At 56.9% G+C, this 21744-nt stretch overlaps 2 protein-coding genes and 1 long non-coding RNA gene across 16 annotated transcripts in view; 1 reads left to right on the forward strand and 2 right to left on the reverse strand.

The window, feature by feature from the left end:
• Positions 1-54: 54 nt before the first annotated feature.
• LOC140602684 (uncharacterized) overlaps positions 55-21744 on the forward strand; it is a 31706-nt gene continuing 10016 nt past the window's right edge. The window contains exons 1-2 of the long non-coding RNA XR_012005589.1: positions 55-212; positions 19967-20156. This is a non-coding gene — a long non-coding RNA (uncharacterized lncRNA). The remainder of the gene's footprint in view (positions 213-19966; positions 20157-21744) is intronic.
• ARTN (artemin) lies at positions 4055-9191 on the reverse strand. 2 transcript variants are annotated; one of them, XM_072772569.1, is made up of 5 exons: positions 7015-9191; positions 6664-6815; positions 5249-5310; positions 4822-4960; positions 4055-4749 (listed from the first exon to the last, which is right to left on the reverse strand). In XM_072772569.1, exons 3-5 carry the CDS (start codon positions 5306-5308, stop codon positions 4298-4300), a joined length of 651 nt encoding a protein of 216 aa, XP_072628670.1. In that variant the 5' UTR covers positions 5309-5310; positions 6664-6815; positions 7015-9191; the 3' UTR covers positions 4055-4297. The 2 variants fall into 2 exon arrangements, 1 of the variants encoding a protein (XP_072628670.1); XR_012005586.1 differs by lacking the exons at positions 4055-4749; positions 4822-4960 and having other exon boundaries at positions 4985-5495; positions 7015-7458.
• The window catches only part of ST3GAL3 (ST3 beta-galactoside alpha-2,3-sialyltransferase 3), a 198832-nt gene continuing 186762 nt past the window's right edge, over positions 9675-21744 (reverse strand). For 10 of the 13 annotated variants that reach the window (XM_072772563.1, XM_072772557.1, XM_072772562.1 and 7 more), the window contains 4 exons: positions 16158-16304; positions 15821-15967; positions 14742-14870; positions 9675-10727 (listed from right to left, as the gene is read on the reverse strand). In XM_072772563.1, the coding sequence (XP_072628664.1) occupies positions 10638-10727; positions 14742-14870; positions 15821-15967; positions 16158-16304 (513 nt within the window). In that variant the 3' untranslated portion in view covers positions 9675-10637. The remainder of the gene's footprint in view (positions 10728-14741; positions 14871-15820; positions 15968-16157; positions 16305-21744) is intronic. The other 3 variants (XM_072772568.1, XM_072772567.1, XM_072772560.1) reach the window with 1 other exon arrangement.

Raw genomic sequence — 21744 nt, forward strand, 5'->3', positions numbered from 1 at the left:
AATGTAGTCCGCGCTGCGCCCAGCGGGAGGGCGGCGCCTTGCGGCAGAGGTCGGGAGCACGTGGGCTGGGGACCCGCGGGGAGCCCCGCCTGCGCGGACCTGCTGCCGGCCGCGGGGTCGGACCCGCGGGCGGCGCCGCTGAGCAGCTCCCGAGGAGGGCGTGACCGGAGGGGCTGGTGGACGGAGCTGCGAAGCCGGGCCAGTGGATGAAGGTGCGTGTTGGGGGCTGGCGGAGAGAAACAGGTCACTGCGGTGCCGCGCGGCCGCCGCCACCTGGGGCGCAGGAAGGAGGGTTCTGGGGAGGAGGCAGCGCCCCGCCCAGAGAAGCGGGGGGGCTCGGCGCGCCGCTGGAACGGGAAGGGACGGCTCTCGGGACTGCCCGGGGAGCCACCGGCAAACCCCTTACCATGGACAGTACTCGGAGACTTGGGGAGGCGCTGGGAAGCAACTTGTCTTTTATGAGTGATCAGAGTAAGAAGAGCTCACATTTAAGTGCTAGGAACAGTGCTTTGCACACCTTAGGTCCGATTCTCTGGACAACTCGGGTGGGATTTTTAGTCCCCGTTTTCAGAGGAGGAAACCGAGGTTGGGGAAGGTTCGTTCAGCTTGCCTTGTCCAGAGACACAGCTAGTGTAGCAGAGACCAGCCACAGACCTGGCTCCAGCAGACCCCAGCAGCCCCTACCCCTTAAACTTCCACTTGTCCTTTTATTAGCTCTTATTTTTAAGGTTTGTTTGTTTATTATTTTTAAAAGATTGTATTTATTTACTCATGAGAGACACGGAGAGGCAGAGATAGGCAGAGGGAGAAGCAGACTCCCTGCAGAGAGCCCGATGCGGGACTCGATCCCAGGACCCCAGGATCACTACCTGAGCCAAACAAAGACAGGCGCTCAACCGCTGAGCCACTCAGGGGCCCCTAAAGTTTATTTATTTAAGTAATCTCACGTGGGGCTCAAACTCACAACCCTGAGTCCAAGAGCCACATGCTCGCTCCTGACTGAGCCACCAGGTGCCCTGTCCTCCCTGTCCTTTTATTAACTTTTGCCAGCTATCCCAGCAGGGGAAAAAAATAATAAAAGGGAAAGGAGGACCTCTGTACCTGGATTCAGGTGGAAGAAGCTGACATTGGCAATAGCTGCTAAGGCCAAAGACGATGAGTGTAGGCTCCCCTGAGGAGGAGAAACCTAGTCTGAGCTTGAAGAATAGAGACGCTGGTGAGGTGGGGAGCTTGATTAAGTGCGGAAGCAAAATCCTGTGGGAATCTAGTTCAACAAATACCTATCTGTAGGACGTAGGATAAATTGCAGGAATGGTCTTTTCATCATGGGGGTGGGGCGCAGGGAGAGAATCCCTGGCTGTTATCAGATTCTCTAAGGACTCTACAGCCCCAAAACAGGTTAAGAACCACTGCTGTGAACAATAAAGGGGATCTCATGTGGCACAGACTCTCCAACATCTTTTCTCTGATCCCTCAGTTTTCTACCCAGCCTCTCCTTTTCTGGAGGAGACCGCAGGGAGTCGGCCAGCGCACCGACACTCTGCCGCAGGGGTCTCGAGCCAGGGGAAATAGGGCAATCCTTGGACAAGAGAGGAGGAAAGCCGTTGGCAAGTTCAGGAAAGCACATGGAACCCCAAACCTCGATTCCTGGATGAACCAAATCTAGAGGGCAGTTGGGTGCTCCCTGAAGCTGGAAAAGCTGCCATTTCAAAGCTGCCTGTAGTTTTTCGTCTTACAAGAAAGAGGTGGTGACTTGATGGCCCTTTGGAGGAGACTGTACCTCGGTTCTGGGAAGACCACTCAAAGGGGCAATGTAGCTTTGCAAATGTGAAACGAAGACTGCAGTCAAAAATAGAGCTACCAGAACCACCTGTGACTCTCAGGAGTGGAAAGTGCTCTCCTGGTCAGGTCGTAGGCAGAGAACTATAGCTCTGGGGCTTGTTCCTTTTGGGGGGAAAGTGGCTTTATTTTTTTTTTTTTAAAGAGGGATTTGGGAATGTGTTCTTGGAAAAGGTTCTGTTTCATCTAGGACTTTGTGAGATGTTGGGCACAATCTCTCTGGGGCCCAGAATGCAGTAGGAGGGACCCTTCTGGCTTAAGGACTGGCAGTCTGGGGACAGTTGAGAACCAGCACCATTGGCTTGGGGTCTGACCTGGCTCTCTTGCTGTGAGCATTGTCAGAGGTGGCCTCAGTCGGCCTCCTTGGAGGGCTTGGGGGCTAGGCTAGGCTTTCAAGTCTTTCCAGCAGGGGCTCTCTGGGCCCAATGACCCTGCTCAACAGGATGCCCCCTCCATCCTCAACCAGGGCCAGAGCCCAGGCCTCCATGAGGCATCTGCAAACTGTATGGCACTGGTGCCATTATCTTCGGGTGGGAGTGGGAGGGCAGGAGACTGAGGATCCTGAATCAGTTTGGGGGCAGAGAGAGGGACCAAAGGAGGGTTTGAAGGTGGTGTGAGCACCAGAGTTTTGGGAGCATCTAGAACTGGGGCAGTGAGCACAGAAGACTGGAAGCCCAGACTGGTTTCTCCTTGACCCAGAATGCACACAGCCCTCACTTTTGCCTGCTCCTTGCCCTGTCCTGGGTGACAGGGGCACCTGTGCCAAAGCAGGCAGGCGCTTAGACAGTTTGCAAGGAATTTTGCTTAGCAGTGGCAGATGGCTGAGGGGTCCCAGCCTCAGCCGGCTCACTCCTATGGTGCTCCCACGCACCTCGGCCGCAGCTATTGCCCTTGTGCTCACAGCCGCTAGCACAGTCTCCAGCCCAGACCTCCCTCCTCAGCTTCAGGCCAGCGACAGGCCAGCGACAGCCCCTCTAGATGCCTGGTGGTTCCCTCTGAGTCGGCATCCTTTCCAAACGCATGCCCTCATCTTCTTTCCAAAGAACATCATCATATTGGACAAATTCATAGGACCCAGGAATCAGGATTTCACAGGACATGCAGGAAAGCTCAGAGGGGTTGCATGGACTTTTGAGAGATGACTTGGGGACACTGTGAAGGCCAGGGTCAGCACTAACCCCTCCTTCCTTCCAGATGAATGTGTATACCTCTTAGCTTCTTGTCCTTTTTCATACGGTTTGTCAAATTGAATTTGTCTCTCCTGACTTAAGCTTCAGGGCAGGGATCATATCCCTTTCACTTCTGTATCTCTGGGGTCTCCCTAGTGTCTGACATATAGGTAACTAATCAGTGTTTGTTGAATGAATAAATATCCTTGTTCATCACTCAAAATTGCAGATCCCTCTTGGGGTCTCTTGGTCCTTTCCTGCCTTTCTATTGCCTTGACGCTCTCTGCTTCGTTCCTCCAGAAACCAGCCTCCCATTGCACCTTCTTCCCCAGCCCCAGCCTTTTCTGCAGCTCTTTTACCCTGGGCTGCTTCATGGAATGTGGGTAGTGAGCGCCCCCCATGCTGGATTGTCTACAAGCAGAGGAAGTGTATGCGCGTGTCAGGGTGCCCTGGAGGGTAGGACACAGATTAGTGACAGTGGGATGGGGCAAGGTGTGGTTCACTGTGTCATTACACACTGAGGCCCCCAGAAAGCCTGGGGTCTGTCCCAAGGGTAGGGTTTTCTTGTAACTCCAGGTCCCGAGCACTGGGGACTGTGCGTGCGGGTGAGAGCTGGCCTGTTGGGCCGGAGAACACACCTGTGCCACCCACTCTGCCTGTGTTCCGTGCCCCATGTCCCAGAGCTGCAGGATGGAGGTGAGCAATGGAAAATCCGGGCCAGGCCCGATTGCTGACTCAGCCTGAGGCCAGGCTCGACGGCCATCAGGGGCTCGCAGCCAGCCCCACTGCCCGGGAAAAGATCCAACACAGCATGAAAGTAAATAAATAACTTAGGAGTAATAAATAGGGGTCCAGCTCCTGCCAGTGGGTACAGGCCCGCGCGCGCAACGCAACCGCGCCGCCTCCTCCGGTCCGCGCCCCCCCCCAGGCCTGGGCAAGGCTTGGCGGCCCGGCCACTGCAGGGTTGGGGGGGGCGGCTGGCTCCGGGGCCTGGTCCGTGGGGCCTGGGCGAGGCTTGGCGGCCCAGCCACTGCAGGGTTGGGGGCGGGGGGGCGGGGGGGCGGGGGGCTGGCTCCGGGGCCTGGTCCGTGGAGCCTGGTCCGTGCCAGTCCGTGCGCAGCGGGTCCTACGGGCTCCAGAGCCGACGTGTCCGTGTCTGCGGGGCGGGCACCCTGGGGGCGCGGGTCCGTGGGCCCTCCGCCTCTCGGGGCTGCTGGCATCACTCACCCGCCGGCTCAGAGGGGGCCCCGCGGCCGAGGGTGCAGTCCGCCCGGCCCCGGGGCGAGGCCTCAGCCCAGGCAGCCGCAGGCGGTGGCCGACAGGCGGTCCACGGTCCTCCAGGTGCTGTTGACGTCCATGAAGGAGACGGCCTCGTAGCGCGTGGGGCGGCAGCACGGCTGGCTGGCGGGCCGCGAGCCCGGGGGCGGCCGCAGGGCCCCGGCGCCCAGCAGGCTGGCCAGGCTCAGGTCGTGCGCGGAGCGCGCCCGGCGGCACGAGCCGCTGCAGAAGCGGAAGCGCACCAGCTCGTCGGAGCTGTGGCCCAGGCCGAGCGCGCGCACCGGCACCAGCTGCGAGCGCAGGCGGCAGCCCCGCGCCCCCGCGCGGCCCCCCCGGCCCCCCGCCCGCGCCGCACGGCCCCCGCGGGAGGGCGCGGGCGAGGGCGCGGGCGGCGGGGGCGCGGCCCGGGGCGGGGGCGGCGGCCGCCGGGCTCTTCCGCCGCACGTGCGCGCCGCGCGGCCTCCTGCAAGGAGACGGAGTCACGCGCCGGGCCCCGCCCCCGCCCCGCCCCGCCCCGCCCCTCGCCGTCACCTACCCGGCAGGTGGCCGGTGGGGGGCGCCGGGGCCGGAGCGGGGCCGAGGCGCGGGGCGGGACTGCGGGGCGCGGGGCCCAGGGAGGCCTCGGCGACGCTGCTGAGCAGGACCAGGGCGGCCAGGGCGGGCCACAGGGCGGGCTGCGCGGAGACAGGGTGGGAGGAAGAGGGCCCCCCGCCCGGCTCGGGTGGGGGCAGCGCGGGAAGGGATCGGAGAGAGGCTGCGGCGCCTAGCTGGGTGCGGGGAGCCCCCTTAGGATGCAGGGCGGGGGAGGGCGGGCCCGCTGCCCCGGGGCGCCCAGGGGCGAGCTCACACCCGAGGACGCCGACTTCCCTCCTTCTGCGGCCTGCCCAGGCCAAGCCCTGTGCTCCCTCCCCGCTCAGACCAGTTCCCTCCATTGGGGCGGCGGTGCCGGGAGGGCCACTCACCTGCCGCCTAGGCTGCGGCCAGGGGGGCAGCACGGAAGGGCTTCCACATCCGGACTCCATCTCTGTCAGGACCAGAAGCTCCCATCAGCCGCGGCTGACCTGGTCGCCGCCCCTCCTCTCGAGGCAGCTTGGAACATTGAGAGAAGAGTTATCCTTTGGGCAGGTCATCGCTCCACTTCGGTGTCTCCAGACGAGGTCCAAGGGGCCTCCAAGGGGACAGCTGGACTCAAGCCAGGAGGAGAAGTAGCTGCATTGAGAACCTAACTATGAGTTGGTGCTTTGCACCTGTCCCTGCTTCCAGTCCTTACAGCTCCAGGCCGTGGACGGCATAATCCGCATTTTCCACCCAAGCAAATAAGACTCCGAGAAGCTCAGCGGCTGCCTGACATCACAAGGCCTCTTGCCCCAGGACCTCCCTGCTCGGCGCTGCAGGGCCGGAGCTGCCAGCAGCAGCCGGAGAAGGGGCTAGTTGGACATGTGTGGTCCCACCTACAGAGAGCTTCGTCTCCATGTCCCAGACAGGGCCTAGGGAGGATTTGGGGTTGACCTATCTGACATCAGCGACGCCCCGGCCTCAGCCTGTGTTGCCCACCCAGCGCTGCTGGCCCAGGCTCCCCCGCCAGCTCTGCCTGGGTCCAGAGCCGCCAGGGTGCTCTCGTCTCACCGCAGGTGCCCCTCAGGAGCCCGCCGCCGTCGGGGCTGAGGGGTCCTCGCACAGAGGGCCTGGGCCTGGCTCCCCAAGGCCACCAGGGGGCAGCATTGCCAAGCCTGCAGACTCAAAGGGTGGGTGGGGGGTGGGCTTTCCACTCGGCTCAAATAGACTCCGCCGTGAGCAACTCCCAGGAGGGCCAGCCTGGCCTCCACTGTAGCCAGGTCTTGGAGGGCTGGCCCAGGTCTGTCCGCCCTCCAGCTTCCTGTGCACCTGAGAGTCTGCGCCCCCCCCCCCATCAGGTTCCCCCACGAGCCATCCTTCCTGAGCCCAGCCAGCCTTGCAGAGCCCCACCAACCTTTGGTGAACCCACACTGGCTGGCATTCCTCCCTCTGGGGCCCTGGAGCCCTCCCTGGCTCGTCCGCCCTTAGGTCCCAGGTGTCACCCTCCACTCCCCCCCTGCCCCCCAGGGCACGGCACACAGGACGTCTGCATACCTGTGGACCAGACCTCGCCCGGCCTCCCAGGTGTGGTCCTCCAGGGCCAGGTGTGCCTTGCTAATTGAATGAGGCCTTGAGAGGCCAGGCTAGTGGCTGTTCTCCTCGCTGGAGGGCGGGCGGGGCCGGGCAGCCTCAGTGGCCCCCTGCGCTAGGGGGAGCTCAGGAGCAGGTCTCTGGAGGGCAGGGCAGGCCCAGTCTCCCTCCTGGGAGCCTGGGGCCACTAGGTCCTCCAGTCCTCCCGCCTGCCAGCCAGCCGGATACTCACCGCGGGAGGGTCCTCCTCCGTGTTCTTCTAGGCACCTTTCCTGGGACCAGTGCTGGCCTTTCTTCCGCAGCTGAACAGGCTCATGCCCAGGGCTGTGCACCTGGGAGCGCGTCTCTTAGCCAAGAGCGTGGCCTTGGCAGCCGGTGTGCGCCCTGTAGCGGCCGCGGGAGCCTCACATTACAGCAGGCAAGCGCAGTCCGGCCAGCGACAGGGGGACTGAGGGCTGGGAGGGGCGGAGAGCCGTGCCTCCGGCCCAGGAGAGGGAGGATGCGAGGGGGAGCAGAGGGGGGCTATCCGGCCCGCGCCCCCCGCCCCGCGGCTGGGACGGGGTGGGCCAACAGGTTGGCTTACCGCAGTGCAGGGCTCTGGGTCCGGGACACAGTAGGGCTGGCGCCCGAGGGACCTGCTGCTGGCGGAGCCCGTGGGCCGTGTCTGGGGGCCGGGCCCAACTCCATCCCTCGGCAGCCTCCTGCCCGCCGCCATCCGGTGTCAAATTCCAGCCCCGGCGTCACCGGATCCCGGGGTGGGGCCCGCAGCGCCCCCGCCCAACCCCACCTTTCAGGGCTCACCTGGCCGCTCCACCTGCTGGGATCCGGTCTCCCCCCCACCCCACCCCCAATCCCCGGGCTATGCTAGGTGCCCCGAGCGGGGCAGGGAGGTGGGGGGAGGAACGCGGGGAAGGGACCCTGGGACGCAGGGTGAAGCCGGCGCGGCGGAGAGACACGGGAACTGGGCGTTCAGAGTTTGTAGACACGCGAAGTAGGGAGCTGGGAGGCTGGGCTGAGGGTGGGCGGGGAGGGGACGGGCAGGTCCCTGCCTCGGCCGGGGGATGGGGGCGCCGAGATCGGCGTGGTGTCCGGGGTCCCGCACCCGCAGGGTCTGGCCCACCGCTAGCTCTTCTCCGCAGACGTGGGGAAGGTGTCCGGGCGCCGGGGTGCAGCGCTGGCCTCCGGGAGCCCAACCCTGCTCCAGCCGCGCCTGGGGCTTGGGGACACACCCTGGCAAACCCCGTGCTCCGGCCTCGCCGGGCCGGCGGCCGAAGGGAGGGTCACAGAGGAGAGACTCCTAGGTAGGAGCTGGAGGCTAGTATTTCAGGTGCCTAATGACGGCAATTTGGCAGGTGGGGTGGAGGTGGCGTGAGTAACACGGATAGAAGTAAGGAAAGGCCAGGTGCCGCGCATCATGCTAGGGGGTCTGGACTTTATATCAGTGGCCCTGGGGACCACCGAGGGGTGTCAGGCAAAATGTTGTGACCGGACACGCATTGCAGTGACTGGCTGCGGCCGGCTGGATGGTCTGGGGAGACCGAAGCAGGCTGCGGGGAGAGGGGAGTCTGAGTTAGAGACGCGGGGTGAGCAGGGGGCTGCAAGGCTCTTCAGACCACACCTGCTGGAAAACTCAGTTGGTGCCTGATTAGATGGGGTGAAGTGACCAGGTGGAGGGGGTGCCCGCTGGCAGCTGGGGCTCCCTCCAGGAGGACAAGCTGGAGACGGGAGCTCAGGGTTGGACGGGTGGAGTTGGAGGGACCTGCGGATCACCCCCGGGGCAATATCCATGAAGTGTCTGAAGCTGTGGCCCCGAGCAAAGTGGAGAGCTGGGCTGAAGATGGCAATTTGGGAACTGTCGACCGACCGACAACTGGAAGCCGTGGGTGGGGCCCAAAGTGCTCAGGGGACGTGTGTGGACCAGCTTTACCTTGCCAATGCATCGGAATCACCCGTGGACCTTTAAAAACCACCCACATCTGGGCTCCACCCCAGACCTGAATCAGAATCTTGGGGTAGGCATGTGCAGTCTTTCCAGCCTGCACCGGTTTATCCTGGTGGATGGCGGCGGCGGGAACCACAGCTTCGTGAGAGCAGCTTCCATGCAGTACAAGCCAGGCCTCAGAGCAATGTGGGGCCGGGGGGTGGCAAGGGGGGCTGTCCGCAGGCTTGACAGGCCCCCTGTGGGACAGGGGACCAAGCAGTGAGTACCTCCTCACTTTGCTGCCTCCTGCAACCTGGGGCTTGCGAAGCCCCGCTGCCTCCTGCAGGCATGCAGCCTGCGCCCCGTGACTCCAGGGGACGCCATTCCCGTAGAATAGGATGTGCGTTGGGAGTTGGAGTCGTGCCCTGTTTCCAGCAACATCCCAAGAGAGCCCTGGGTGTGCCCGTCCCTCAGGGCCTTGCTTTCTTTCCAAACTTCAGCGGACACTTCTGCCTGAGGACAAAGCACAGCAGTGCAGGGGCACTGGGAGGCTGGTGGTCCTTGGGATGGCAAGGACTCTAGGATTGGGGCGGCCGCCTCACTCTGCCCCAGTGGCAGCTCTGGCAGGAAGCTCACTCGCTGGCCTCAGGTGCACGTGGGTGTTGGCCCCAATCTCAGGCCCCGGGCATACCGGGAGGGTAGAGATCAGATTCTAGGGCTCTCCAGGGATGGGGTCCAGGATGTCCTTTCTCGGGCTCACCTGACGGTGCCTAGAGCTGGGCTGTACCTTCCTGTCCTGTGTAGGTTAAGGGGAGCTGAGGGAAGAGGGAGAGGGTATGCCTTTGTGCTCTGGGAGTGGGGGTGGGGCACATTCTCCAGAGTTCGGCCTGGCCAGGAGCAAGTTTGGCCTGTGAGCCTGTTTTGGGGGGAGGGGGGGGCTCAGCATATAGCTTTCCTGTGCTTGCAGGAATCTCTGCATGCCGAGCTGGGGCTCTAGGGACCCTGGGGGCGCTGTCCTAAGGCTGTGGACTTCAGCCCCCGCCGTGTGGCTCCTTTAGGGTAGGACAGACTACCCTATGACTACCCCTGCCCTCATACTTCTGGTCTGCCTCTTAAGGCAAAGAGGGTGCGGCCCGTGTGGGATGGGAGAGGCTTCTGAAGGCCCCCAGGTGGCCCCCAAGCTACCCAGGTCCTGCAGTTGACAGAAGAGACAGGGACCCGGGAGTCTGTGGGCTAGAGAGATGGCCCTTGGGTTTAAGGTAGTAGCTGAGGCCCCAGGCTCCTGCTTCTTCCAGGAAAGTCAGAGAAAGCAAGAGGCCAGATTCAGGGAAGAGCTTTATTGCTTCCAGGATGGCTGCCACAGCCTGCGTGAGGTCCTTGAGCCTCGCTTCCCTCTGGTCCAGGCTAAAGGCAGAGCCCAAGGACCTGACGGCCTCATTGCTGAAATCCAGAACAGCTGCCAAGTTGGTCAGTTCAGGCTGGGGCACTGTCCTATGGATCAGCAGCTGCTGGGGAGGGGGGGCGTTCCCACCGCCTAGGCCGGGCCTCACCTCCCGAGCTTTGAAGTCCTCTCTGCTTAACCCAGGGTCTGTCTTGTTGGCTTAAGTGATGGCTCCAGGGTTTCCCTGTGCAGTAGTTAGGGGCTGGTGAATGGGAATACCCCATCTTCTCCTCAAGAAAGGCCAGTATCATGAGCTGGAGGGCGCTGGCGGGAGGCCCTGCCCACCTCCCTGTAGCCCCGAGCGGGGCACAGGCGAGTCACGGCACCCCCACTCTACAGGGAGCCCGCTGGTACCACTACCCGGTGGGCCACCTACCGGGCCTCTTTCTGAACGGCAAGTGGACCAAACTTGACATCTCCAACCTTATTTAAAAATAAATTATCCCTACCCTCCCCCCTACCCAAATTCACAAAATGATAATACACCAAACACTGATTGGAGAAATGATTCCAGCAGCAGCCCTGCGGCCTGATGTCCACTTCCTGCATGCTGGGCCTGCTGGGCACGGCCGGTGGCCTCCTGGCCCTCTGGCTTCAAGGACCCAGGCTGAGAATGAGCCTAAGTGCTGGTCTCTGAGGCTGGCCTCTGGGCGGACACAGCTCTGGCTGCCCTGCCAAGGCCTCGCCAGCCCTGGGGCCCCTTGGCACTGTCCTTCTCTGGGTCTGAAGACTCCTGCGCCTTTCAGGCAGAGCCAGACCGAGGCCAATGAAGTGGACAGGTGGCAGTGGCTGCGGCTTCCTCTTGGCGGTGCCAGGACCTCCGTGGCCATGTGCTGGGCCCACCTCAGATGCCGCTGGTTAGGTCGGTGATGACGCGCGCCTTCACCAGCTTGCGCAGAAACTCTTTCTCTCGCTGGATATTGTGTGTCCAGGACTGAAAGGAAAGGCACGGGGAAGTGATAAGTGGAGCTTGGCACTCTCTTCTGACCACCACTCTCCCAGCGCCCTGTGACTGTGGGAAATCTGCTCTCCGAGTCCCAGGGCTCCTCCTCCTCCCTTCCCAGAACCTCTTTCCACCCCCTCTACGAGAACTACGCCTCTTTCCTTCTGAGTCTTAGGAGATATAAGACCTTCTGGCCTTGTTCCCACAGACTTGGCCTCGTCGCAGTACGTCCAGGGCACCTGGGTCCTAGGCACCTTGAGGATAGGCAATGTGAGTCAGGGAGATGTGGCCCAGGCCTGGGGGGTGGGCCCTGCCGGAAGGAGAACCGTGTGGGGTGGCTGAGTCATCCTCAGGCCTGATGCAATGCAATCTCCAGGCTGATGAAATCCTGCCTCTCAGATCAGAGGAGCCAGGGGGCCTGAGGACAAGAGGCTCACCTTTCTGCTAATTTGGAAATCACAGGGAACGTGCCGCCTTCTGGGGCTTTCCTGGGTGAACACTGCACCCAGGCTCGGGCTCTCCTGGTCCCCCGTACTCAGACCAGGAGGCTCTGGTGGCTAAGTCTCTCAGAATGAAAAAAGACTGGTGGCCTGACTCAGGGAAAGCTGACAGCCTCTTGGAGGTCTGTCTGCACCCGTGTGCTCCGCTCTACGTCAGCACTGAGCCTCACCGCCTTGTTCATGGGCACTGCTGACCTGCTCGGGACCGACGGCTCTGTCCTGGCCCTATTCTCATCCAGTCACCTTTCTCCAACCTGAGGCCAGAGATCTTTTCAATCTGAAACTCAGGCAAAATTCCCTATATCCTCTGAATATCCCCTTCAGTATCTCGGGCTGGCCACGAACCCGGCTGCCCCAAGGACAGTGTCCTCCCGACACCTCTCCAATGTGACTGTTTCTTCTCTCCCGCTCCATGCTCCATGGCACCTGGAAGGTCTACAGGGTCTTCCTCTCTCAATTGCTGCATCCACACCACTGTCTCTCCAAACTCCCCGAAACCTCTGGCCCCCCCTTGAGGCTCCTGTCATGACCTTCTGCTGTCTGTGAACTGCTGCAGACCCCCAGCGCGATCTGCCCTCCTCCCTTGAGGAGTCAATCATCCAGCACACTGTCTCTCCTTGAAGGAGGGGCCTGGTTGGCACACAGTAGGTGCTCAATAAAGATGTGCCGATGGAGATTAGATTTGTGGGTCAGAACACAGAGGCTTGGAGGACTGGCAGGGCCAGCATCTGAACAAGTGTGTAAACTTGTACTGCTCTTTCCTGCTTGCCCTTTGTCACCCCCAGGAAGAAGCAGTCAGCCTGATGGGTTAGTTTCAAGAACACCCACTGGGAGTCACTGATGGCTAAAAGCTTGGTGGAAGACTGGACTTTTTTTTTTTAAAGCTTATTTATTTTTTTACTAATCTCTACACCTATCACGAGGTTCACACTCATGAACCTGATACCAAGAGTTGCATGCTCTTCCGATTGGGCCAGCCAGGCACCCCAAAACTGGAATTTTTTATGATATTAAGGAATTATTAATTTAAAAAATTTTTTAGGTGTGATAATGGTATCATGATGGTTTTTTGGAAGTTCCTATCTTTTGGAGAAAGTTACCAAAATATTTATGCCTGGAATGATATGGTATCTGAGACTTGTTTCCAAATAACCAGTGGGGAGGGGTGCATGACGGGAAGAACAGATGAACACCGGGCAGGTGCTGATACTTGAGGGAGTGAGTGACAGGTGCATGAGAGTTCATTATATTATTTTCTACATTTATGAATAGGTTTGACAGTGTCCATGATAAAATAGTAAACAAAAAGGTCGGCCCTGGGCTGTAGCTCTCGGGGGCCAGGCAATGCCTCCTCATTCCCCCTCCCGTGCAGATGGCGCAGGAGCTTACAAGCGGGCTACACTATGCTGTCTATACTGTCTCCAGGCAGTCCTGGGTTCCCGGGCTCAGCAGGACCCCTGATTCTGGACGTAGCTGTCCTTCTGACACCTCTTTTTCCATCTTTATCTCTGGCTCCCCATCCTTGGTCCAGTCATTAACCACCGGTGCTGCCCTGACCGCCTGCACTTTGTACTCTGGGCTCCCTGGGCGATGCCCTCCAGGCCGGCCGCCTATCTGAACAGGCAGCTGGGCTCGCAGCGCACTAATGGACATTTCCAGCCTGAGTTTCCCTGCTGAGTGGCACATTCCTGTGTGAGCCCCCTTCGGCCTTGAGGGAGCTGCTGCTCCGTCCCTCTCCTCATCCTCCTTCCCCCTCCCGGGGAGCACGTCCTATGCACCACGCCCACCTCTCTGCACAGCCTCTACCCACTGCTCAGCTAGCAGTCTAGCTCCTAGCCACTGGCCATTTCCCACTACTCCTCTTACTGGACTCCTGGATGGCACCTGGCATGGTGGACAGCGCATGAACGCCCTTGGTCTCTGCAACCCTGCACCTTCGGAACTCTTCCCTACTTTGGCTCTGTCTCCTCTCTAAACTCCCTTGAAATCCCTTGTACATCCCCCAGCCTGTGACCCTTGCTCTGCTTGTCTCCACAGCCCGCCCACTTCTGCTGGGTCTGGAGAATGGACCCGTGGGCCGAGTGCAGGGGAAGTGGTGCTGGGGCCAGGGTGCTGCATGGTTCAGTTGCTTCCTGGAGACACTCAAGGAAGAGATGCAGCAGGGATCCTAAACCCAGGCATTTCCAGGGAGTCCTCATCTAGGATATTGGGAGGTAACAGTGATGAGCACGGATAAAACATTAGTAATAATGGCTAACATTTATGAGTGCTTACTACGTGCCAGGCCTTTCTTTTTTCATACATCATTGTGTCTAATCTTCCCCAAACCTAGGTGGTAGGTGCTGTCATTACCCTTTTACTGGTAAGGAAAGAAAGGTACAGAGCCAGGTTCTAAACCCAGGCTGTTTGATCTCCTGGTGTGAAGTCCCCAGCACCCTGCATGGAGGGGGTGCAGCAGATGCCAGAAGCCTCAAGCCAGCCAGTGTCAGAGGATAATTGGGGGGGGGGGGGGGCGGGCAGCCTGGCCTGAAAACTGAGATCTTTCTTTGGCATAAGGAAGGGAATGGGCTCCACCAGAGGGCTTCAGGGAAGGTGCTGTCCTCCCTCGTTCCTATATCGAGGCAAGCCCGGGCCCTGCTGATTTAAAATTCTGTTTCTCTCTGTCTTCTCATCAACACTGAGCAGTTCCTGGTCAGGAGTCTTCATCTCTTGCCTAGACTGCCGTGATGCCCTTCCAGCTAGTTTGACCTCTGCCTTGTGCCACTCTATTTGATGCTGCAGCCACAGTGACCTGCTACATGCTGATCTACAGCCTAAAACCCCTCCGTGGCTCCTCCTGGCCTTCAGAGTCAAGTCCAAACTCTTCACCATGGCACAGAAAGCCCTGGGTGAGCTGGCTACAGCTTCTCACCCTCTGCCTGAAACTCTGACACAAAGTTTACACAAAAAGAGTTTGTAAGAGACCAAAGATACAAGGAACCAGAAGCCAGGAGACAGGTAAGAGCTGTGCTAGTGGTTCAGAGGGGGTGGCGGCAAGGGGCAAAAGAGCAAGAAGATACAGGAGAAGAGACACAGATGGAAAGACCACTGGGCTCCTGGCAACAAGGAGGCAGGGCCTGGAACCACTGCCGAGGAGGATGGCATCAGACAGTTCTGGAGCTGACCTAGACCCGGGATGGGCGCTCTGCTCCTGAACCCCGCTCCAGGCAACAGGAAGGCTGCTTCTGGTTTCCCAAGGCTCTCTTAAATTCCTGCAGTAACTTCCCATCACTTGAGATGTCCTGAGTGAACCAACAAGTGTGAGACCATACAGATGGTCACTCAAGCTACAGGTGGGGACGCCAATCTCCTGGAGGATGTGGAGAGTGAGAAGAGAAGGTGGTCCAGGACAGAGCCCTAGCGAACGCAGACCTTTGGGGGGTGGACTGAAATCAAGGACGCCGAGAAAGAGAAGGAGAGAGACTGGCGAGTGAAGTAAGAGGAACACCAGAGACTACAGGCTCACCAGTCTGAGCAGGAAAAGTTTCAAAGAGGAAGGAGTGGTCAACAGAAAAAGCATTTCTGGGAGGTCAGGAAAGATGAGGCTTCCATGTGTCCACTGGATTTGGCAGCCTTGAGCTGAGTCGCTGGTGACCTTAGTGGGAGACATGGCAGGTTAACGGGGCAGCCAGGGAGGGAGGAGGGCAGACGGGGTGAGTCCTTCCTGCAGGGAGGGTCGGGGAGCTTTCAGGGAGTACAGGGCTCTGGGTTGGAGAAGCATGTGTGAAAGGGTGATGAGCAGGAAGGAGGGCTGGCTGAGATGGGAACCCCTATATTTACAGAACTAGGAATCTGCACAGATGGGAGGCGTCCTCAACATCCTGTCCACCCCATCCCCTCATGTGGGAGCAGAGAAGCTGCTCAAAGCGCCGGCCCACGATGTGCTGGTCCCAGGCTGGCGTCAGTGGAAGGCTGACAGTGGAAGTGGAGGGAGTTGTAAAAGGGGCTCCCACAGCTCTGGATGTGAAGGCAGAGATGCTGTCAGAAGCAGCTGATGCCAGCCCAGAGAGCCTCAACGCTGCTGAACATGAGGGCAGCTGGATGTATGGATCACCCGGGAAGCAATTCTGGGTGATAAAGAGCTTCAGCTCTTCAGTGCTCCCCTTCACAGGGGAGGGAAGAACAGGTACAGGGACTGTCCCTGCGCTGACAGGCAACGTCTCTGGGTGGTTTGAGGGGGCATGGAAGTCTTCTGAGGGAAGACAGGACTTGCAATAGAAAAGATGGCCCTGAGCTGGAACCAGGATTAGTGTATGACATTTGGGAATAGCGAGGATGAGGCAGGTGCAGGACCAGGGCAGGGAGAAGGCCAGGGAGGCAAAGTTTGGGGACCAGGGATGGGAAGGGGGCACAGAATACCTGGTGATCAGACCCAAAGGCAGGGAGGGACCTCCAGTGACCCAACCTAGCTAAGGGCAGGGCGAGCCTTCTTGCCAGCTCCAGGCAGCCAGACTAGCCACTGGCTCACCCCTTTCTGTTCGTTTGTGCTGCGTGCACTCCTCCCCCAGCCCCTCCCAGGGACTGCCCCCCCGCCCAGCCCGGCACCTCTTTGATGGCTGCCATGCGCACGGTCTCATAGTAGTGCAGGGGCGCGTTGGGTGTGCTCATGTCGTAGCCAAAGCCTGCGACTGCCACCTCATCACAGCCGTGTAGCGCCATGGTCACTGCCACACTGCCAAGGGTCGGGATGTTCTGGAGGGGATGGACGTGCAGAATTCAGCTGGAGCACCGAGTTGGGCTGAGAGCCTTAGCCACACTCCTCAGAGTTGAGCTCCATGCCCGAAGACTAGGCCCCCTGCCCCTCACCCTGCTGCCCGGTTTCCCCTCCCAGGGCATCTCTAAACCGGCTCCCCCTGCCCTCCCCAGGGCCCCGTCCCCTCACCCCGCGGCCCATGAGGCCGTTGTTGAAGGGCAGTCCGATGAGGGTGAAGGCGGCCTCCTGGATGAAGTACGGGTTGAGGATGCGAATCTCAGGGGGCTCCTTGGGCACTCGTGTGGCCACGGATTTCCAGAAGCCATCTGATGCACTCTGCGGACGTAGCATAAAGGGGCATGAGCTGGGCACACAGCTCGTGATGGGACTGCGTGCATGGCAGGGCCCCCGGTATGTGCAAGCTAATAAGAAACAAGGAGGGGGCCCGTGGTAGAGGGATGAGCTGGTGTGTGTTGGGGTGGGGTGGGGAGGGGCTGGGGATGTAGGATGCAGGACAGAGGGACAAGAGTACGTGGCAGGGCCACAGTGTGCAATGGAGGACACGGGGTGAACTGCCCACAAAGGTCAGGGGCACACCGTGTGGGGCCTCGAGGTGTGCTGCTCTGGTCTGAGGGGGTGCTTGGGTCAGCAGGAAGACCCGGCCGCCCAGCTGTCCCCTCCCGTTGGCAGCTAACGGAGGGGCCTGCGAGGAGCCTGCCCTCTCTCTATCTGCTCTGCTGGGCTCGCCTCCTGTCCCTTCTGCTGTCTCTCCTTGCTTTCCAGTCAACTGTTCTAAAGTGAACCTGAAAAATAAGGATAGAACGTGAGCTAGTAAGGCACAACAGACCACGGTAAGCCACTGATCAGCAGTGGGGGACTTTAGACAACGGACAAGCTCTCAGAGCTCCAGTTTCTGTAACTGCAAAGTGGAGATCTCAGGGAGCTCGGGCCCATACGGAAAAGGCATCAGCTCTGAAACCTGCCATCCCAGCATCCATTCCAGGGCCACAACATCCTCTCCCAGTTCTCTCCCTCCCTCCAGTTCCCACCCCTATGTGTCTGTTCAGCACATGAGCCCTTCCTCGTCTAGTCCCTGAAGCAGGTCACTCTAGGGACCTCTCAGGAGCTCTTTACCCCTTGCCCTGCTATGGCCCCAGGCTAGGGAACCCCTGGACTTGGGCTCAACCCAATCAGCCACTTTTTCTACCCTTATAACTGGGTTCTGAGTACTGCTGGAGGGAAAATCTAACCACCCCTGCAGACTGGTGGCATTACCAAGCCATGGACTCCAACCTGGTATTTCAGGGCGTTTGTTATTTGCCCAGGAAAGCTAAGAAAAATCAACTAAACTTAGAATGGATAGAATAATTTCATAGTGGGATCTGTACTCCAACAGGAAACAGTCACTAGAAATAATACAGATCCCAATTGCAATCCTAACAAAAATATCAAATACTGACTGATAGACTTAAAGATATGTGACCTCTTAAAAAAAAAAAACCCTACAATTCTTTATTGATAAATATTTAAAAATGACTTTATTTTTATTTTTTTAATTTATGATAGTCACACAGAGAGAGAGAGAGAGAGAGAGAGAGAGGCAGAGACATAGGCAGAGGGAGAAGCAGGCCCCATGCACCGGGAGCCCGACATGGGATTTGATCCCAGGTCTCCAGGATGGCGCCCTGGGCCAAAGGCAGGCACCAAACCGCTGTGCCACCCAGGGATCCCTAAAAATGACTTTAAAACAAAAACAAAACAAAACAAAAAAACACACACAAAAAAAATAAAAAATAAAACAAAAACAACAGGAGGGGATCCCAGGGTGGCTCGGCAGTTTAGCACCGCCTTTGGCCCAGGGCGTGATCCTGGAGACCCAGGATCGAGTCCCACGTCGGGCTCCCTGCATGGAGCCTGCTTCTCCCTCTGCCTATGTCTCTGCCTCTCTCTCTCTCTCTCTGTGTCTCTCATGAATAAACAAACAAAATCTTAAAAAAAAAAAAAAAAAAAAACAACAGGAGAGACAGACGATGGCTTTGGATGCGAAGGCTGACTATAAACCAAGCCTGCTCAGATTAATGTAGGCTTAAAAGAAGTAAAAAAAGAAAATCCCAATAGGACTTTTGAGATTTCCCAAAAGGATTCTAAAAACCCACCCAACATATTTAACAGGTAAAACAGCGCTCAAATTTAAAAATTAGATATTCGAGTATATTATGAATTTGCAATTAAGACATTGATAGAAGATCAATGAAACAAGAGAGCCCAGAAGCAGAGCAATATATATATACCTATATATATAGATATATATATAGTTATGAGATATATATATATATATATGGTTATGCTAAAGGAAGATTCACTGTCAGTGGGTACAAGATGATTTTCTCAGCAAGTGATATTTGAAAATTTGCTTTTTAGAAAAGAAGATCCTTTTACCTCCTTTCCTCGTACCGTCCACAAAATAACTAACTAAATGCTGAAAAAGCAAAACTAAAAGAAACCTGAGGTATATATTTTATCACTGAACTTTCTACATGTTAATACAATGTGAGAAATAAATTTTTAAAAGATTCTGACTTGGTAAACATTTTTAAGGGCTTTGGTATATCTAAAATAAGTAAGACTAAGAGGGGAAACAAAAAAGTGAGAAACATTTTGTCACAAATAATAACTACATATTTTAAAAATTCATGAAAGTTAATGAGACACCGTAAAAATAGGAGAACATAAAATAAGGTTTTAATAAGCATAAAAAAACTCAATAGTGACAGAGATGCAAATAAAAATAAGATGCTATTTATCCTCTAAAATACGTGTATGTGTATGTATGTGTCTCCGTGACCGGATCTTGGTGCTTGTGGTGGGAAGTACACCCAGGTGGAGTTCCCTGTACTGCTACAGGAGTAAAATTGGTAGAGCCTTTCTAAAAAGCAATCTGACGTTATGTATCAACAGCATCACGGCTTCTTTTATACCTGACGACTGCAACATTTCTCTTCTAAAAGTAACCAGAATGGTGAAGACCTTTGTAAAAAAGCTGTTTATCCCAGTGTTCTTTATAAAAGTGAAATTCAAACCAGAAAATACCCCAGAAGTATACAGCAGAGGTTTGGTTAAATAACAAATCTATATAACTGAATGTTAGATATCAAAAGTATGTTTTCTTGAACACCTGGGTGGCTCAGCAGTTGAGCACCTGCCTTCTGCCCAGGGCCTGATCCTGGAGTCCCGGGATCGAGTCCCACATCGGGCTCCCTGCATGGAGCCTGCTTCTCCTCTGCCTATGTCTCTGCCTCTCTCTGTGTGTCTCTCAGGAATAAATAAAGAAAATCTTAACCAAAAAAAATTTTTTTAATTTGTATTTATTTATTTATTTTAATTAAAAAATGTTTTCTAAGAACCGTGTCACCAGGATATATCATAGCTTAGTTAACCATCTGCTGTTGCTAGACATGGACATGGTTTCTGGTTTCCCCAGATCTGCTCTGTCCCTCTTCTACTATCTATATGCTCTTCTCTCTCTTTTACTATTTGTCCTTTCTCTTCTACTATCCTCCCCATCTTCCAAACCAGAAACCCGGGAATCCACATTGGATTTTTGGTCTCTCCAGCCCACCCTGGCTTACTGGTCATCTGCTTTTTTCGATTCCTTTTCTTAGAATTCCACAGGCCCTAAGGCAGGGACAATAGGACCCAGTAGGAAAGGGAAGGGCGGGGATGGCCGAGATCTTATGCAGACCTCGGGAGGAGCCCCTCCTGAGAAGGCCAGGTGTGGACTGAAAGGAATGCAGGTGCCAGCCTGTGCCAGGCCCCTATCCCTTCTGCGGAGCCTGGCAGGCCTCAACAGTTCCCCACCTGGGGTTCCTGCCCATGCCTGCCCCCCACACCTGAAGAGCAGAAGGCGGAGGGGCACTGCTAAGGGTGTGCAAGGCTCCTGGCTAGTTTTCAGAAACATTACTTGATTTCTATGTCCTCCACTTTCAACCACTTCATAGGTACAGACTCTAAGATGAAGCAACATGCTCAATCAAGGTCATGCAAGTGGCTGGGCCAATAATCAAACTTGAGTGCCATGATTCCAAGATGGTCAATGGACCACCGTCACTACTGTTCCTGCCTTAGGAATTCTAGGGCCTGGGGTTAAGGATGAATGGGACCTCCCCTCTGCCCTCCAGCAGCTCTGAGGTGAGTTGGGGTCACCTGGTAGGTGCCCCATATCCCATTTCACAGAGGGCCCTGGGGATCAGAGAGGCGAGGGGAGAATCTGGCTGGTCCAACCTCAGAATCTGGTTCTCTCCATGACACGAGATGTCCTCTCTGAAACAACGTCTGAAGTCCCGTATGTGACCACTATGCGAAACTGTTGGAAATTGGCTTATTAGCTCAAACCCTCTGTGAGATTCTGACAAAGGTTCAGTGGGGAGGAGAAGCAGCTGATCTGGCCACTTAGGTACGAGGGTACCGCGTGTGTCACATTTACTGGGATAAGGCAAGAAGTCGTTCTCTCTCACACCCACACATGCCCCCCAACACACACACCCCTCTTTTTAACTCCCTGCTTCCACGCAGCATGGGCCCAGCCTCTGCTCCCGGCCTCCGGGGAAAGGAGCCCTGTGCTTGGGTCTCGAGTCCCAGAGAGCCCTGTACAAGAGCGCTGGGAACTGGCACACTGAACAATTCCGTGGCTCTATTTTATTCTTCCCATCTGTCACTGTCCTGAGGCAGAGCCTCCTCAGGAATTTCAGGGAAAGGAGGAGTAAGACCAAAATATGATTTGGGGCATTTCGGGATTTCCCCAGCCATAAAAATATCAAGTACCAACAAAACCCCAGCCTAGCTCCTAAAATAAAAGCTATGGCTTCTCTTCTCAGAAGACCCTACACATGATATTTTGCATACCACTGCGGAGGGTTGCAGGATCCCCGAAGCCAAGGGCTCTGCTGACTTCTGATTAAGAATCTCTGCTATCGGGGCAGCCCCGATGGCCTAGCGGTTTAGCGCCGCCTTCAGCCCAGGGCCTGATCCTGGAGATCCGGGATCGAGTCCCATGTCAGGCTCCCTGCATGGAGCCTGCTTCTCCCTCTGCCTGTGTCTCTGCCCGCCGCCCCCCCCCCCGCCCCCGCCTCTCATGAATAAACAAATAAAATCTTAAAAAAAAAAGAATCTCTGCTATCAGGATGGGCGAACTAGGTGATGGGGCTTAAGGAGGGCACTTGTGATGAGCACCAGGTGTTATAGGGAAGCGCTGCACCACTAAATTCTACACTGGAAACTAAATAGACACTGTATGTTAACTAACTGAATTTAAGTAAAGACTTATTTAATAAGGAGGACGGCTCAGTGGTTGAGCATCTGCCTTTGGCTCAGGTCATGATCCCAGGTCCTGGGATTGAGTCCCACATTGGGCTCCCCAATGGGAGCCCGCTTCTCCCTCTGCCTATGTCTCTGCCTCTCTCTGTGTCTCTCATGAATAAACAAAATCTAAAAGAAAAAAAAAAAAAACCCTTGGAAAGGGGAAAAAAAAAAAGAATCTCGGTATTGGGTAAGAAGGGAAGAGAACCCTGTAACCAGCTCTACTGATGGGGCAGGTGGAAGCAGCGGTGCCCGGGGTGGAGGTGGGGGGACTGGCAGGAACCAGGGGAGAGATGGGGAATGCGGTAGAGGAGCGGAGCCCTGGAGTCCACAAAACTGAGGTTCACGTCCTGATTCTACACGTGTGTGACCTGGGGCAGAGGAGTAATCTCTTTAAGCCTCAACTTCCTCGTGCGTAACG

Source organism: Canis lupus, chromosome 13, assembly GCF_048164855.1.
Source record: "Canis lupus baileyi chromosome 13, mCanLup2.hap1, whole genome shotgun sequence".
In the NCBI taxonomy this organism is placed as follows: Eukaryota; Metazoa; Chordata; class Mammalia; order Carnivora; family Canidae; genus Canis; species Canis lupus.